This window comes from Amaranthus tricolor, chromosome 14 (assembly GCF_026212465.1).
Source record: "Amaranthus tricolor cultivar Red isolate AtriRed21 chromosome 14, ASM2621246v1, whole genome shotgun sequence".
NCBI classification, from domain to species: Eukaryota; Viridiplantae; Streptophyta; class Magnoliopsida; order Caryophyllales; family Amaranthaceae; genus Amaranthus; species Amaranthus tricolor.
In genome coordinates this window covers 9,736,423-9,755,154 of record NC_080060.1, presented here as the reverse complement: position 1 = coordinate 9,755,154, position 18,732 = coordinate 9,736,423, and the positions used below count along the sequence as shown (strand labels likewise).

Below are 18,732 nucleotides of genomic sequence, written 5' to 3'. Positions count from 1 at the left end.
TTGAGATTATAAAATTTAGATTATTCATGGTTAGTCAAAAGTTGAGATTATTCTAGAAAAATCTATAAAATATTAGATTATTTTAGATAATTTTCCTATTTAAAATTAACTAATTAATATTAAAGATTATTTGAAGCAAACTAGTTATGTTAACTAAAGATTAGTTTTTACAACTTTTTGAGATAAAATCTCTTAACAATTAGTATACTACACATTGCAGTGTCAACATTAACATATAACAACAATGAATTGAGACATTAAGATATTTGAAAATTAGAAATAAAATCAAACAAGAAATGATTTGTCAAATACTAATAAATTTATAACTACCCTGCTTTTGACAACAATACAAGCGCGTTATGCACGTAACTAATGATTTTGACTACGATTAATGATCGATCAATTCATCTTGTACTTATACTTATCCTCTCCATTATTTTCTTATAGGGGATTATAAGAGTAATTTAATTTTTAAATTTTGTGTCTCTTTTAAATAATTTTTTTCAAAATTCTCCACTTAGGAATTTTGGCTAATACAAAATTAGTATTAACTCAGGAAAATTGTTACTGAAAATTTTTATAAAATATATCATGTTATTCTTATAGTAATGAAACTTTTAATCATAAAAAGTTATTTATTCACAAGTTTTCATTATCACCTAATATCATCTAGTACCACATTTTCAGATGATAATACATTGTAAACAATTTGTGAAGAAAATATGTTGAATGGACTTTGGAGAACAAGCATAACAATTAACTTGCTAATATGCTTTCCTATCAAAATTACTAATTTTCTATTATACTACAAAACGGGCCGTTAAAATATACAAGTATAGAAGTTTTCTATAACTAAATTCATTTGAGACGACAAAATATAAGCACACAAATTTTTGTGAGAGACGGTGTCTTTAAGAGACCAACTCTAATTAGACCGGCTCATTATGTATTTTGTAAAATATTGTACTTAGACATTAAGAATTATGTAACTAGCATTTAAGATATTAAAAGTAGGCTTTAAGGATACAGTACGTAAGCATTAAGGATAATTTAAGTAGGCATTGATAAGTGGGTATTAATCTTTAATGAGCTAACTTGAGATATGTCTCTCAAAGAAACGGTCTCTTAAGAGATTAGCTGATTAAAATATACTTTAATCTTTACACAATCTTTAATCTTTATCATCTCAACATTCAACTTCCTTTACACACCTGCAAAAATACCTAATCATTTTTACAATTTCAACAAATTTTCAAGCAAAAATTGGGTTTATCATGCTACTTTCAAAATTGAACAAATTACTTGAAGTTTTAGAGTTTAAGAGTCATGAGGAAGAAGAACAATTAATAGAATCCCTTGGTCCACAAAATTCTCTTTGTAAAAGGAACTCCACTCCCACATTTACGAGCTTTGATTTTCATGTGGAGGAGAAGACATAATTCAATTTGGGGAAAAAATTAGGGTTCTTAAGAATTGAAGGGGGAAGGGAAAATAATTAGAAAAAAATCGTGTCTTAAAAGAGAAACAAATGCTGACTTAAGTAACTCACGTGACCCCACGTGCTGATTAAAATAAAATTTCAACGGTCAACATACGAAAACCGTCAAGTGGTAGATTTTTGGAAACGTTCATGTCATTTAAGGTAGTTTTTGCAAAAAAAAATTAGATTAGGTAGTTTTTTTTATAATTTTTCCGTAAAGTTACTCCCTTTATTTGATTTGATCTTTCCATATTGAATTTTTTATGCGAACAGATTAAGAAAAAATGAATTTTTTTTATTTAAGAGTAATAATAGTGTGATAGATTGTTATGATATTAATTTATTGAAAAATAAAATTAGAGGAAAAATTTATGGGGATCAAAAGTATTGGAAAATTGATAGAATTTAAGCTAGTGTAAAGCATGTGATAATCATAAGCATTATTTTTTTTTTAATGAAGTTAGTGGGAAAAATATAACGACTATAAGCATCAAAAATGTAAAATAAGAGTGACCAAGGTTAATTAATCTCAAACAAAATTTAAAAGATAGTATATATAGATTCTATATGCGAAGAACATTCGAAACAACTTATTTTAGTAATCAAAAAAATTTAAAGTAGAACGAAGGGTGTATATATGTTATGAACATATGATTTCCCTATTGTTAAGATCCATTAGGAGAAATTAATAGCTCATAAAACTAAAATGCCAAAGGATATAACAGATGTGACCTAACAACTCTTGCTCAAACGAGCATGCATGGACGCTTGTATAAGCGTACCTCTTTCTCCATTGAGCAATCTTATCTCAAAGCTATTGGGGTGTTTGGTTAAATAGCTTACTAGAAAATTTTAGCTTATTTTAACATAAATAAGTGGTTGAATAGTCAAACCATCTAATGCTAGTGTTTGGTATATTAGTTGGTGAAACAACTTTTTGTAAAGAATTGGCTATTTTTGAAGAAGTTTCTCCATACAATGTATTGAAAATCAACTAGTCAAACTAGATGTACAAACAGCAACCACCTATTAATTTTCAATCGTTTGCACCCTCATTGTCTTGTCTCACCAACATTATTTGCTCGAAAGTCGCTCCTTGTACTCAAGTGAGAGTTTTGACTATACGTCAATTTAATTGTGATCATAAAATCAATTTGAGCTAATATTTAAGACACTTTATTCTAAAACTCTGTATAATCACACATCTAAGACATATTCATAACCATCTTTATATTGCTATTGGCTAATGTCAATTAAGCATCACTAATCCACTAAGGGTTCAATCAAAGCAATACTCTACAAGCATCACTAATCCACTAAGGGTTCAATCAAAACAATGAGAGAATACTACTTGCTAACTAAAAAAATATCAATCTTATTTTAGGTAAAATTTCGAATTCAGTGATTGGAAGTTGGAACTACTACTACTCTACAAGTAATAATTCATACCGTGACTTTGGTTTGATTAAAATCACTTCACTAATTTTTGTATCATTACATTTTGAATCTTGGGAAACTCCATAGACAAGTGCCTCAATCACATTATTAGGATCGTTTAAAAGGGCCTTGATTTATAAAATTTAGTCAAAATTATCAATGATAATCAAATTTTTACACGATCTGTTTAAAATAGATTCACGTATTGTTTATCTCTAATTTCTGGACTTATTTCAGTAATTATAAACGAGGTATTGGCAGGCAGCCAACAATAAGCGTTAGGCCACCCACCTCAGACGAAGTCCATCGCCTACCCACAGGTAGTCTTGATTATGGCCAGTCCGCGGTCCTACTGTTGTGTACAAAGCTTTGCTAGACTGCAGAACTGCAGCCGAAAAGGGAGGACATACAAAACAACTACACAAACTATTGTAGTTTTATCAACATAACTAAACAAAATTTTGTAATTTCATTGAAATCCAATGTAAAATCTTTCGAAACAAGAAAGAAAATACCATATAAGTTCCTTTAGCTATCAATAAAACGGTACTTTGAATCAACATAGTCTTCTGAATCCCACAAAAATGACCCAAATGCAACTGCCTCTAAGAGTAGCATTATCAATCCTGAGAAAGTAATCATAACGGCTTCATCATCATCTGACATTAACGCACCCCCGTCAACAATCTTTATATCAGGTCGACCGAACACGGCTTGTGTCTGCCTTTCAATCAAAGACATTGCTTCCCTGGATCTTACGTTAGCGTACCTGAGAAGAGTTTCATCATCAAAGTTCTTAACATATGACTTCAATTTATTGGACTTACCATTAACAATCGTAAAGGGTTCCCCCAATCTAGGAATCTCATCGACTGGAATTTTAGTGACTGGATCTGGATCCCAAAACGGGATTTGAGATGATTTGCCCCGAGTCATCACAGTTTTATTGACATTTTCCTCAGGAAGAGTTCGCATGGTTTTCTCTAATTGGTATCTCTGATCAACTCTCCGAAGAAAATAACCGTACATTATAGATGCAGCATAGAGCTTTCCAAGTTTTATTTTGCTCATTTCAACAACATTATACAAGGGACCCACATGTCGGTTCCCTAGAACATGCCACAAATGACTTTGTATCAGCTCAAACGCTTCTGAAGAATGCACAGATCCGAGTATCTGTATTTGGTTGGGCCAGTAATCCACCCTGCCAGAATAATTTGAACTTGGTTTTAACTTTGCGATCATGTAAATATGTTTCTCTGTAAATTTGTTTACAATTGCGCAGTATATTATATCTTCCACAACCTGCCGCCTATCCATCTCTCTTACTTCAAATATTCTCCTGAAAAAACCATTCTAAAAACTCAGATTACTTTTGTCAATGGAAAAATGCTACAAGATCATTAGTCTTTGTTCGATAACTAAGCTCTCCAGTTATGTCAGGACTAGAATGCATCAACCGATGACATGTTCACAGCAAGAATTCTAAACACTTGACGACTCACAGCTCATATTTTATGAATTGTAGAAAGCCAACAAAACATAAAGTAGGAATACAGATAGAAAGGATGAAGAACAGGAAAACAGGTTGAAGCCCATGCTGGAAAGTATAGAAAATAAATACTGCAAGCAGCAGAACAAACTTTTTTACAGTGGCGCTGCAAATGTAGTTTAATCGAAATGGTCAGAATATAGCGAATGTACGAACCATGACGACTAATTTGGGTGAAGAGAGTATAAAAGATGCCCTCTTTTAGCATGTTAACAAAATCCAATCAGTGTACACAAGCAGGGACAATAAGGAAGAAGAAATAATAATAAAAAAGTGAATATTCAAAATGCTTAGAGACATCTACCTATCAAGGAACGTAGCTCTAGGTGATTTTAAACCTTCCTCTTGAGCATCTCTGACATTTTTCATGTTCTGAAGTTGATGTTCTATGGCTAAAGAAAAATGATCTTGATGTTTTTCCAATATTTGGATCAACAGTTTCCCAGCTGTAGTCTCCAATAGAACAGGAGCAATTGGAGGCGAATCCTCTCTATAATGATAAGATGCTCTCATCAAAAATTTCTTTGACTTGTTTTCGTCCATTCCGGTGGCCAGCTTTCCAATGTAAAATGAACTAGAGCTCTGCATATAAAAATCCAAGTAGTGATATGAAAAGTGGAGTCACTAAGTTTACCCAACAAGGATGATGGACATTAAAACGACAAAACTGATCATTGTCTACTACATCAGCATCCACCGACCTAAACCTAGGTGTACAGTAAAATGAAAGCAAATTTGCACTTCATTTTTGCTAACATGGAAATCCACAGGCTACCACATAACTAAGGGTACAACAGAATTGGTAAAATCTGTTGAAACAAACGTTTCACTTTTGTTTGAGTGATCGCAAGTACTCCCTCCATTTCTTTTTGTTTAGCTTATTGACTAAAAATCTCAACAATTTGCAGAAGGAAAGACACCTTGGTATTTTAGATTTCGAAATCTCCTAGCATTAATTCAATCAAAGATCTCTGAGCTCTAGAGAGTCTACCGCTTCATTGTGAACGAGTATAATATATTTCTCCATACATGTAACCATGTTCTATCTATTTATTTATTTAAGAGTTTTCTTGTTCACAGACAATATACATAGTTGCTCGACCAACAATATTCTCCCACAAATTACATGGTTCCTTTTCCATGGAACCAGTCGCATATTAGAATATGTAGTTGCAACTTAATAGAAGTAAAATATAAGCCAAAGATAGAGCATGAACTAGCCTCAGAATTAGACTCATCTACGAGGCTTTCCTAGTGTCTAATAGATATAATAGATGCGTAGAAATCATGAACAAAAGGCTGAACTATTGCAAAAACCAAACCTTGATACCTCAAAACAGGACACCACTACAATTACATGCAAACCATCAGAAATTGGTAAATAGTTGAAAGTAACATCTCAAATTTCTATATAACAATTAAAATTGTCAGTTAGGCACTCCTAAGTTCAACCTTCTAGACTTTGGCATGTTTTTGTTAAAAATACACCCAACGCAGGTCCCCCAAAAATTGTATTGATTTATTAGAAAGTTCTTGAACTAATTTGGCACTCCCATTGTACAAATGGAGAAATAATCCAAATTACAACAGCACATGAATCCCAAAAATTATAAATTTGGATCAAATCATGCACCACAGTACCCTGATACAACCAACTGCTTATAAAGTCTTACCAATTGATCTCGTGTTTGTAATATTATGGTTTATGCAAACCAGAAGTCTGCCCAAAAACTTGCCATTTATTTGAAGAACATTTTAGTTTTGTGAGACTATTGTTTTAGGGAATGAACAAATGGGTAGAAAACATTGGAACATAAAACATTTAACCAAGAATATGATAAACTGGTTCACAGTTAACTAATAGTCATCTCTATTCTCTAATGCAATGTTCCTTCCAAATACAGAATATACAACAAACATGAAGAAACTCTGGAAGGTTCTTTTACAAAGATCAAACTTAGTAATACCATCAAGCAGAGTGCACATCCATAATCCTAAGACAAAACCCTTTGCACATATACTAATGCAACACAAGTACATTTTGCTTAAGGGAACCAAAATACAACAGCACAACACAGTCTCAACCTCTCATTAATATAATCATAGATGACATGATTATCCCAAGAATTACTATGATCTGATTATCAAAATTGGAACAATAAAGAAAACAAACATAAGACAATGCCAAAATGGTATATCTAAATTATGTCTTTTACATCTATATAATTACAATATAACTACTAAGCGTATTATTGGATGCAAATACAAAATGGTACAACCCATATGAAAAAATCTAATTTTCTTCAATCCCTAGATTTCCTGATTAGCGTTTTCGCAAGAATCAAAGATTCCGCTTCAAAAAAACAAAAATCCCAGAAAGAATCAAATAATTATTAGCATAAAGAAGTAAAAGTAAGCAATGAAAAGGTAATCGGAAACACTAAAAACAGAGTATGAATTGAGAAATGAAACTTACTTTATTAAAATTTGCAGAGTAAGAAAGAAAGGGAAACTTAGAATCTGAGAAAGGTTGCAGAATATTCTTGAATGAAAGAGAATGATAAAAGCCATTTGATCGAATTGGTACCAAAACATCACTGATTGTACCTGAAACCTGCATCTTTCTTGGTATCTGCTAGCTAGAGATCCAATGGAAGGGAAGACGGGAAAACCAAGAGGCAATATTCTAAATTGTCGGAGAATTTGTCACTTTTTTGTAGTATGCGGTCATACAAAATCTTCTTGGGAAAATGTTGGCAATAAACATTGGATATATACTTGGTCACTCCATTTTTGTTTAATATTTTTATTTGTTTTTAAATACTACTATGTTCCGTATCATTTGAAGATAAGATAAAATCATAAAATTATTATTTTTTAAGAAAATGGTAGATAATAGTAAAAAATGAAGATAGAGAATAAATTGTGTGTTGAAATTAAAAGAGAGTTAAAATCTATGGATGAGATTAAAAGGAAGTGGTAGATCATAGTTCAAAAATAAAAATAATACAAATTAAATGGGACGAACTAAAATGAAAAATGCTGCAACTTAAATGAGACGGAGGGAGTAGTTTTTAAATTATATGAATATAATAAAATCTAGTTATCAAAATCTAGTTATCTTTTAATTAATAGATATTCATGAAAAATTATGTGCAAGTTTTTGTAAAAGTCTAATCTGAACTAAAAGAGTAGGCTCCTTCTACTCAAAGATCACTCTAACTATGTGTTCTCCATAGCTAGGACAAAGCCATTGTTTATAGGTAACTTACTAACCAAATCCTCGCCACAAGTCTACCTACGTCTAAGGGTGCAAACTGTCCGATTTGATCTGATCTAATATTAAAATCAGACCAAATAAAAAATTCTGGTTTGAAAATTTTCAGATCGGACCAAACCGAACTGTTTAAATTACGAAACCCTACCGGACCAAATTGTTCTACAATGGTCTGGTCTATGGTTTTTTATTTTTATATTTTTTTCCAAATTAATATATGTGTTTATACAAATATTTCGCACATACAATCACCAAATATAATAATTTGTAATTAGTTGATTGCATTAACATTACTCAATTACATATTACTATATAAGAATAACTACATCTCGAAATATGTATGTAGCAACATATTTTTTAAAAAAATTATGCTTTTGGTCATAGTATGGTTTGCGGTTTGGTTTATTCTGAAAAATAAAAAACCGAGACCAGATCGTAAACCGTAATTTGTTTTGAATAAAACCAGACCAGACCGTTTACACTGTAACCAAATCAAATATTAAAATTAAGATTTGATCCGATTTAGTTTGCGGGCCAAACTCTATTCAACCCTACCTACCCTTAGAAGTACTAGGTCATGTCCGTGAACACACAAATGTACCCATCCCCTCGACAGTCCAACCAATGGGTAGTCTCTTAGAATGTGCTTGAGCTTGTCCCTCAGATTCACTAAACTTATCCTCATCATCAATAATAGAGATGAAAATGAATGTGAGAAATTGTGTTCGCTCAAAGGGTCAAGTATAGGAAAAGTACATGTTCTAAGGTACTAGTCCTAGTACGAGCCCGAATCTCTCTCTCTACGACTGCTCCCTAACACGACACTTTGACCTAATGATACGCCTCTCATGAGGTTCACCTCTAATAGGCCTAGCATTAATCATGCCTAATTCACCTCTACACAATATACCTTTTTCTATACCATATGGTATCATCCATATTTCTGTAAAATTACACAATCAAAATAAAAATAAATGAATAAACATAAAATATAATAAATCTTAATCAAAACTAGTTAATTAATTACCAATAATAAACACTAATTAAATAGTTGATTAATTATATCATTAAACAAATAATTAATTGAATAATTATTTATTTTTTTAAAATTCTTTCGCAAAAATCGAATTTTATTAGTATTGTTTTTTTTTGAAAAACAATGAAATCAAACTCGATTTCGGTTGAAAAATACCTACACATAAGCAAGTTTAAGTAAGCTGATTGTTGGAAGTGTTTTTATAGAGGAAGGGGCAGAGTTGTAAAAAGAATATAAAAAGTGACGACATAATAAAAATAATAGCAATACTAAGTATCAAGCTTTCATTTTCCAGAAAGAAAATGTTAAATCACAAAAGAAAAAAGTGAAGATATTCAAATCTGTTTCATATTGCCACAAAATGCCTCAAATCTCAACTAAAAAAAAAATAATAAAAAAAAAAAAAAGCCATTGCAACAAATACAGACATGGCAAAGCAGAATATAAAACATATTCAGTAAATCATATACAACTACCTTAATTGTTACATAACTCTCCTTAAAAGAGTCGTATTATGTGTAAGCCGCATTTAGGGCGATCAACTTTTAAGATTGAACTGCTACTATTATCTCTTACTAACACATACAAATGGTAATCTTACACAAGCCACAAGCTCGTCGACTGCATACCGAATACCGATCCCAAAAATTTATAAACAATATGCAGTAGATGCTACGATCCTGGAACTAAATTTGACTGTATACAAGTGATTTCAAGTAACTACGTTAGTTATGCTCCTCAAAAACTCATGGAAGCAGATTGGAAATGACTCAGAATCTCAATGACCATCCTACGCTTGATCGGTTTTTCTGCTCTCCTGAGTTTCATTACCCGTATGATTTTCTCGTTTGGATCCTTCGTCTTCAGGAATATCACCCAATCTCTCCTGCGAATTAATGTACAATACAATTAGCCAAAGAAAACAAGACAGATGTGCACTGTTCGGAGCTGTATTATGACATGAAAACTTTTTAGGGGGAACTATACAAAAGAAAAAAAAAAAGAACAGTGCGTCTCATATGCGGCAGTCTCAATATTAGGACGCCGCATATGTGACAACCCACTATAACCACATACTGCTTAAAAGCGCTCGCATGTAGCTAAAAATCCGTCACATATAACTTTAAACTAAACATATACAGTTTAAAATCATAAATAGCTTAAAATCAATCATATAGAGCTTAAAACTGACCACATAGTGCTTACAATTGACCTCTTCGATCCTTCTTTAATTAAATGAGAATAATAATCTATTAGTGGAAAAATTATGTAGTAATGATCATCAATTATACTTTAACAAATGATCACCTATGCCTTAAGAATGTACACATAGATGATAAAACGAAACATACAGTGTAAACTAGCGTCTACAAAACCAATCGCATATAGCTTAAAACCAATCACATATATATTAAAACCAGTTATATATAGCTTGGACTCGTCCTATAAATGGGACGGTCCTAAACAAGAATTTGTGAACAAAGAAAGCTCTTTTAACAATCAAGGCATGCACGTGAGAGACGGTAACATGAGTACTATAAAAAGTCTTTCAATCTAAATAATGACTAAACCAAAAACGGAATCTTAATAATCAAGGTGTGCACAACGAACTCTTTCATATGAATTCCCTCCATTTTTAAAAACAACTCAAAACTCAAAATTTAAAATTATAGCCAAACCGTGAAGTTCCTTGCATAACTAACATGCTCCAAATATATTTTTGCTTGGTTTTAATTAGATGTAGCAAAGGCAGACTCGTATATTTATCACCCTTAAAACACACACTAAAATATTAACAAAATAAGCCATGTAACTTATGACCTCCATTCCAAAATTAACAACACAAAAACCATATTCCTGGAATTAATATTTACACTAAGAAATGTATTTGAGGATACAGAAAAACCACATAATAAAATTTTCAGATAAGTATAAACCTCAGACTGACAAGTGATGAAGTACCTTAAGTGCAGTATTCTCTGCCATGAGCTGCTCATAATCGTTTCTCATGCGACTAAGTTCTGATCTAAGATTAGCATTCTCTTCTTTCAATGCTTCAGCACGCTGGGCCAACTCATCACATTCAGCCTGACCAATTCCAAGAGAAAATAAAGAAGCACAGAGTGTAACTATCCAACACGAAAGCAATTGACCATTTCATAATATATTGATGCACATTGCGCTTGCCTGTTTACGCAGCCTAGACCTTCGAGCTGATTCCCTATTAGATTGTTTACGTCTCTGTCTCTTAAGCTCCCTTTCATCCTGAAACAAGATTAATAGGTAAGGTAAATAATCAGGAGGTCAGCCGTCAAAACAGAGTTAATATGAAATCAAAACGGAAACACCAAGACAAGAACACAGTAATAGATAAGGTAACTGTGTTACTCAGACTTCAGTTACTCATGTTAGTTATGAGTATGTGCCCAAGACTGAAACATGGCTATTAAATGACACATTTCCTTATTTTTTTTACCCAAATTGAAGTGTCAACTGTCAAGTGATAATTTTCTAATTGCGCATGAGAATCTAACATGGTTACTTAAGTGAAATGAAGATTCAAAGTAACATTACAGCAAGTACACATGGAAATATTAGCAAGCACAAGAGAAATGCTTAACACCTAGGGTCCTTTGCATGAACTCTTATTGTAATATATATTATCTACGAATCCATGACTTTACCAAAAAAAAGTGCTGCTAAGGAAAGCAGTGATTGAATCATGTTGAAAAATGAGTCAAATTTGTGATCGCTCTTGACTATGTTTGATTCGTAGCTTATAGAATTTTTCTTACCTTTAGTGGCTTGTATGCACATGCATGCAAAGGGATATGATCTGAAATGTTAATAGCTTCGAGTTTTATGTGTATGAACTGAAAATTACACCCTAAAGCCAATAATTTCATAATTTCCCACAAAATTCTTGATTGAATTAGATACATAGACTTTTAAAGTCTGTGATTAGGACGATTGAAACATTAAAAGGCATAGAATTGTTACATTATGCTTGACAAGAATTAGTGGAGCAAACTACAACTAAACTTTCATGCAGTCTCAAAAATTCTTATACTAGTGAAAATCATACTGCAAGAAAAGCATGCTCATTGTTTTCAAATTGAAACGAGAATTGTGCACTATTGGAAAATCATTTGACTGTGACATTGACATAGTCATATACTCATAACTCTGCATTTTTAGCTAAAAGGGTTGCACGTGTTTTGTGCCAAGTAAAAAGGCCTATCCACAAGGCTAAACACTATATTGCCAAGCCATTCACTAAAACTCAATAAAAACAATCCTTCCAGAATCCATGGGTAGATCAATAAATAAATATTTCACTTGTTTGATTCTCATACAAAAAATTTAAACTCTTGCATGATGCCAAAGACCAGGAACCACCGAACCATACTGCTTTTGACAAAATCTAACAATCAAAACATCAAGCCGTAAAAGCAAAATTACTATATATCAAACAAATAAAACACTACTATAACAGTACTAGAAGCAAAGGCAGTAATTTAAACCTGCAACCAAAGCTGTGATTGTAAGTTATCCCGTGATCCAGCTGGAACAATTCCTGTAGCTACCGGAGCAGAAGAAACCTTTCCTCGCATAGCCGGAATAGGAGAAGAAGCAGGAGTACCCCAGTAGTCCATTCCAATATTTAAATTAGTGGCAGGTCCAGGAACAGCCGCTGGAGCACCAGGTGCTGTCATAGGCAGCATAGTCATTGCATGATTCACCATTGCATGAGGCGCATTTAAAACACCGTTCTGAGAAACATGAGCTGAATTTCCACTTTGAGATCCATCAACTGCAGTAATTGGACGAAAATAGGCCAATATGTTAGTAACAAAGTTTATACTCATAAAACTACAGAATCAGAATTTGCAGAGTGAGACCTTCTTGCGCTTCTTGTCTTCCTCTGGAATCCTGCAAAATGTAAACAAGTGCAAGCATGAGTAATGATGGAAGACACCGATGACACAAGCATGACTCCAAATAAGCAGACAAACTAAAGAGAAATAAATGAAGTAAAACACAAGTTCAAAGGTTTTAAATGTATTATGACCTTCGTTGTAAAGTCACTGAATGAGTTCATAAATATTTCGTCATTGATCCTATCCTACGACACAACAGCTACAGATAAACTAGTAATGAGCATGACAAGATTACATTTACAAGATGTCATAATATATAAAAAATGCATTGAAAAACCTAACTCAATCAAAAACATTTTGTACAATTCTCATTTTCTCTCTTCATCCTCTCCTTATTTATTATGTTATTTTCTCCAGTTAGAATATTTGTTACTATTTTATTGATGCTTTTAGCCTATGCATAGTGGAATAAGATAGAAAAAATTGATTTTTATCTCAATGACTTATAACTTATAAGTAAACATGCGAAATGGAATAACTAAAGCTAATTTATAGGCGCGTCAACACCAATCTCTGCAATAATTTTCAAGTTGAAAGATGAACCTTAAGCAGTGTAAATTTGGACCTACACAAACTACTTGAGTAGGATTAATCCATGGTTGGCGACGATTGTGAAGGTAAATGGAAATAATAAGTCTTAAATAGAAAGTAACGGGTTGCTTAAAGGGGTATTGTGTGATCGTAACACACCTCTTGGGCTAACGCGGGAATTCAATATAACAACTGCTAGCCCAATGTTATTATATTGGTTAAAATGTAATGCCTTTAAGAAATAACAAGACAAAAAGATGAGTTGTTGAAATGTAAATTGAAATTGATAAGAGGGCACACATTAAGGGGTAGGATTCAAAATGAATACATATGAGAAAATAAAAGCTCAGATTGGGGACATTAAGGTTGAGAAAAAAGATGAAAAAGAACTGGTAAATTTAGGCTAAGAAAAATGGGGATTTGATACTATAGAGTCCAAGGAAAATTTGGATGATGGGAGGGGTGTTTGGTAAAATAGCTTATTGGACAATTTTGGCACAATTAGACACTTGGATGGTCAAACAATCTAATACTAGTGTTTGGTAAATGCAATGTACTTGAAACAACTTGTTGTAAATAAGCTATTATTGAACAGACAGCGGATTCAATCTACTGTCAGCTATCAATCGTTGGCCAAACACTCCTAATATAAAGAAAATAGGCTTCATTAGGCAAATATGAAAAAAGAACATATGTGTGGGCAAACCAGAGAGATAAAATGACCAATCTATTTGGGATTAAAGCTTTAAAATTGTTGCATAAATTATGGAATCTAAAACTTGATTAAAAAAACGAGACAAGAAAAAACATATTTTTTTAGTGTACGCGTGAAATGAAGGTGATATCCAGGACCAAAGTTATGAGGCCCCTTGATGTTCATTCGCAGCAAAATATTAAAAATTCAAACTTCTTGCATGTTGGTGAATCAATTTGGTGTAGTTAAGATCAGAGGTTTGAAACTTTGGAAGTGTATTTTTTAACACACACCAAGGCTTTTTTAAGATGAAATTTAATTTTTATAAAAATTGAAGATTTTGTTAATAAAATTTTAAATTACAAAGGCAATGGATCATTGCACCAAAATTTTGACCAAACTAGATTCTCTTTATAATGGAACTTATTATTCTTTCCCCCCTTAGTAAATTTATCAATGTCTTCCTAAACCAAATCCCTTTATTCCTTCGTATTTAAAAACTAAAATACCAATAAATTAAAAGATTAAAAAAACTACAAAAGATATTGATAACAGAGAATCATAAAGATGAAGGGGATAAAGAATGCATGGGAGAGATGATAGACAAAAGCCTACTTCCACAATGACATTACAAGGTCTTAGACTCCTAATCTTCAAAGACAAAGAATACTATTGTTGTTGCTCCTTGTACACATAGTGCAAAAACAAGGCCGCATCATCATATCGCGACTGTATCATAAAGGTTTTTGAATTTACCGCGACATAAACCCGCGATATCCATTTGTTTCCGCAAATTGTATTTTTTCACTATGCTTGTAAATGCTTGATTGCACTACTCTGAAAAGTGTATCATCATCTAACAGGTCTAAGCCTTCAAGGACCAAAGTTAATTGTGTTACTTCGGAAAAGCCACTTTCATTATCTTTCAATTCTCTCTTTATTAGTAAAATTCTAAAGTTTGATAGAGTTAACTAGAAATATTACATAACAGCTTATGTTGATACTATAGTAATTTTTATAAAATAATGTATTTCATTAACATGAATCAAAGAAATTTCCTAAATTAAGGAGGATTCAATTTCTAATGCTTCCTGTTTCGTTTGAGACAGCCTGATAGATTTTCTTCCAGAATGAAGTGTTCAATATAATATATGCAACATCAAGTACAGAAAATTTAATAAGCAGCTACTGTTTTGTTCGAGACGGCCTTGATAGATTTTCTGCCACACTGAAGTGCTAAATATGTATATAATATATGCAACATCAAGTACAAAAGTTCTCAGTTTTTTGTCATCCACTAAAGCTATTGAAATAAAGTGTAGCTATCCCAAACAATCAATTGGTTTTTCAAGAAAAATTACATGCCAAAATGTTTTCTTTAGAGGTGTGCCTTGTAGCTACGGTATTAAGATTTTTTTATTATTTTTGATTTGTTGATATACGCTATGGTATGTGGATTTTCAAAAACAATAAATATAAGAATATTGCCAATTCTCTAAACAATTAGGTGACACAGCACATTCAACAAGTAAATTCTATGAGAATGTGGTATGACTCTTGTTTTGTAACATCTCTGAGTAAATCAAATTATCAAATATCTTTTTCCATTTATAAACAAGAAGAAAATGGAGCACTTACGTTCTGCGAATTAGAATGACTTCCTTCACTTGAACCATCACTAGCACTCTCTGCACTGCAATTCCATATATATAATTATCATTAGCACATGATGTTAATTGCAAAGAGTGCTACAATGTGTTCTTGAAATACAATAATTCCAAAATCCCAAATGCTAAACAGAATTACAGATGCTAAGCAATTAACAAAATAAATCGCTAAATACCATCTTAATGCATCAAGAGATATCCTAGACTCTTAGCAGTTAGAACAAACAGAACAATTGTATTATTCTCAAAAAAAATGTAAGGCAATGAATTTCTCTAAGAATACCCACAATATTAGAACAGCTAAGCAAATTAGACAAGCTGTCTAAGTGTAGCCTCTGATCATTTGAGCAAGCAAAACATATCCACAGATACTAGCAGACATGGAAAGGAAAGTAGGAGGAGTTCAGAGATGAAAAGGAACAGATGAAACCATTCCACAAATAAGTCAGAGTGGCGAAGTGTGAGGCTCCGAACCTTTTTGAACACGTGCCATTAGCAGACGGTCCAGTTTGTTTACCCTCCTCATTATTTTTTCCAGTAATCATATTCAGACTGCCCAGGCTACCTTTTGATCTTTTAATCGGCAACTTCTCTTTCCCCTCAGTGTGCTTGCCATCTCCATCAGCATTTGCAGTAGTAGTTACCTACAAAGGTAAGACTATTACTTCCTATCCAGTCACATGAGCCATAAAATAAAATAAAAAATAGTTAAAAAAGAAACAATGCAAATAATGCTACTACTCACAGAAGCCTCAGCCATGCCGTTTGAGGGAGGCATTGCAAATGGACTAAAGGGATACGAACCCTGTTACAAATAATTAAGCTACTCAAGGTACAGGAAGTCAAAGCCATTATATGAATATGGAAGATGGAGTATATAAACCATCAATACCGGAGGAATAGATGGGTGAGCGTATATTCCACCATGAGGATACATAGCCACATATGGATGAGGTGGAGTACCATATGGAGGCATCATGGGCTGCAGAAACGAGAATCATAGAGACAAGATAAGAATATCAACTATAGTAAGCAACAAGAAAAGAGAAATGATGCAAGAGTCCAATGCACACAACTATGAAGTCGTCCATGTAAAAGTAGCTATCCACAAAAAAACAATATAACATGGTTGAGCCCATTGTCAATTGCAAAAGTAGCGACAAAAGGTAACAACAAGAACCCATTGAATTAGGAGAGTTCTTTATTAGAACACCTGAACACCTCACAATCCATGTACAATGCCAAAACTAAGAATTCTTCCTGTAAAGTAGCCATCCACGAAAAAACAATATAACAACATGCTTGAGCCCATTGTCAATTGCAAAAGCATTGACAAAAGGTGTCCAACAGCACAAACAACAAGCGCACATTGAATTAGGAGAGTTATTTATTAGAATACCTGAACACCCCACATGTAGGGGTGAGCTTGAGGGCTAGATGCCAAGAAGCCATGTGGTGGAATAGGTGAATATGCCTGCTCAAAAACAAGAAACAGTCACCACTAGTTCTTAATAAGATTAAGAGCAAAACAAGTGTCATCCAACTCAGCTGTTGGACACAAATATAAGTTTAGGTGATAAAAGGGATGAGGAACGCTCAACAATTTTCCTTCCAGATCTTTTCAACTCTAAAAAGATTTTGTTTAGGTAATAAAAGGACATAAATCCTTTCTAATCCTCTCCCTTCCCTTCCTTCTTAACTCATTTATATCCAAATGAAGAATAAATTTTTTTCATTCCCTTCCATGCCTTACTCCTAACCTTAACAAATATTTCTTGTTCCCTTCCCCTTTGCCTTCCTTTCCCTTCCCTCCTTTTCCCTCCCCTTCGTTCCCTCTTGAATTACTATACAAAGTAGTGTTAAGTATCAAAACCCAAGTTTCCGCAACATGATATACCCACATAAGCCAACCCAAACAAAAGAAAATCACATTCTAGAACACACCTGAAACCCAGTCCAATCAGCATTTACGGTGGCGGTGTTCACAGCCGGAGATTGCTCCTAAAAAAACAAACGAAAGAACCAATTGGGTAATTAAGTAAGCATCCAAACAGCACAGTAAGCTTCACAACAATAATCCATACATCACACAATCAAAAAAAACAGCAACAAGATCCAAAATTTAACAGGAAACTCATACTTGTGTGCTGATTGCAACCGGTGCTTTTAGGTCTTCAGCTGGTTTATCAGTTTCACTACTACCCATGATTCAAACTTTCATCACCAAACCCACAATTTATCCTATAAAACCGAAATTAACAAAATTTACAACACATCAATAAACTTAATCGAAATGCAAGATATGTAACAGAAAAAATTTATTAACTTACCTAAAGAATCACAGGAATATAATAATCAACCCAAATAAATCAGCAGAAAAATCAGAGAGCTACAAAGAAAAACAGTGAGAAGATAAAATAGAAATAAATTCAATGTGAAATTGAAGAAAAAGGGAGGTAAATTAGATAATTGAGCAAAAATTGGTAGGTTATTCTATAAAGGAAGGGAGAATTGAGGGATTGAAAAGGATCAAATCAAAAAGGGGGAAATTGATTGAATTAAATGAAATTAGGGCTCATTTTGTGTGTCAGAAGGGGGTCAATCAAAGTATGAATCGCCGTGGCGAATCGTTATCGCGTGAACGGGTGAGAGGAAAAACTAGGTGTCTATGTGGATCACCTCGTCACCCGACCTTTTTGTTCGGTGGCCCTAAATTAGCGTTTTATGAGAGTAAGAACACCCACATCATCTCTATCATGGATTGATTGATGATGGAGACCATCTATTTCGTGTGGGCTATAATAAAAAAATAAGAAAAAGATAAACACATATTTCAAACATTATAAAAGTCTACTTCATATACCATAAATACTTTATAACATGTCATACGTAGTGGTGGATAGAAAGAATAGTCATGATAGTCAAGTGACATCACTTAAATTTAGAAAACAAATAGTAAAAGTATTAATGTGTAAGTAGTTTGAGTTGGTTGAGTAGTTATCTTTTAAGCATTTGGTATGTGGTACATGCCCCAACAATTACTTTTATTTTTTTCTTTCATCCTTCCTTTATTCACACTACTTTTACTCTACAAAACACGAAGAAACAGTCTCATTT

The 18,732-nt window shown here is 33.0% G+C and overlaps 2 protein-coding genes across 2 annotated transcripts; both read right to left on the bottom strand.

Moving 5' to 3' along the window:
* Positions 1-3,335: 3,335 nt before the first annotated feature.
* Positions 3,336-7,246, bottom strand: LOC130800071 (UV-B-induced protein At3g17800, chloroplastic-like). The gene is made up of 3 exons (XM_057663418.1): positions 6,946-7,246; positions 4,774-5,051; positions 3,336-4,259 (listed from the first exon to the last, which is right to left on the bottom strand). Exons 1-3 carry the CDS (start codon positions 7,087-7,089, stop codon positions 3,446-3,448), a joined length of 1,236 nt encoding a protein of 411 aa, XP_057519401.1. The 5' UTR covers positions 7,090-7,246; the 3' UTR covers positions 3,336-3,445.
* A 1,965-nt stretch (positions 7,247-9,211) lies between these two features.
* LOC130799714 (bZIP transcription factor 16-like) lies at positions 9,212-18,399 on the bottom strand. The gene is made up of 13 exons (XM_057662919.1): positions 17,946-18,399; positions 17,756-17,856; positions 17,560-17,616; positions 17,015-17,089; positions 16,508-16,597; positions 16,361-16,420; positions 16,090-16,259; positions 15,587-15,641; positions 12,685-12,715; positions 12,307-12,596; positions 10,970-11,047; positions 10,745-10,870; positions 9,212-9,668 (listed from the first exon to the last, which is right to left on the bottom strand). The coding sequence occupies exons 2-13, from the start codon at positions 17,819-17,821 to the stop codon at positions 9,573-9,575; spliced, it is 1,194 nt and encodes a 397-aa protein (XP_057518902.1). The 5' UTR covers positions 17,822-17,856; positions 17,946-18,399; the 3' UTR covers positions 9,212-9,572.
* Between the last annotated feature and the right edge of the window lie 333 nt (positions 18,400-18,732).

Bases quoted from the DNA above. Each gene is read 5' to 3' on its own strand.
- LOC130800071 (XM_057663418.1), bottom strand. From the start codon at position 7,089: ATGCAGGTTTCAGGTACAATCAGTGATGTTTTGGTACCAATTCGATCA. The intron at 5,052-6,945 runs GTAAGTTTCATT...TTTTATATGCAG, and splicing joins ACTCTGCAAATTTTAATAAA to AGCTCTAGTTCATTTTACAT. The intron at 4,260-4,773 runs GTAGATGTCTCT...TGGTTTTTTCAG, and splicing joins AGAGCTACGTTCCTTGATAG to GAGAATATTTGAAGTAAGAG.
- LOC130799714 (XM_057662919.1), bottom strand. From the start codon at position 17,821: ATGGGTAGTAGTGAAACTGATAAACCAGCTGAAGACCTAAAAGCACCG. The intron at 17,617-17,755 runs GTATGAGTTTCC...TTGTTTTTTTAG, and splicing joins CGGTTGCAATCAGCACACAA to GAGCAATCTCCGGCTGTGAA. The intron at 10,871-10,969 runs GCAAGCGCAATG...GGAATTGGTCAG, and splicing joins GGTCTAGGCTGCGTAAACAG to GCTGAATGTGATGAGTTGGC.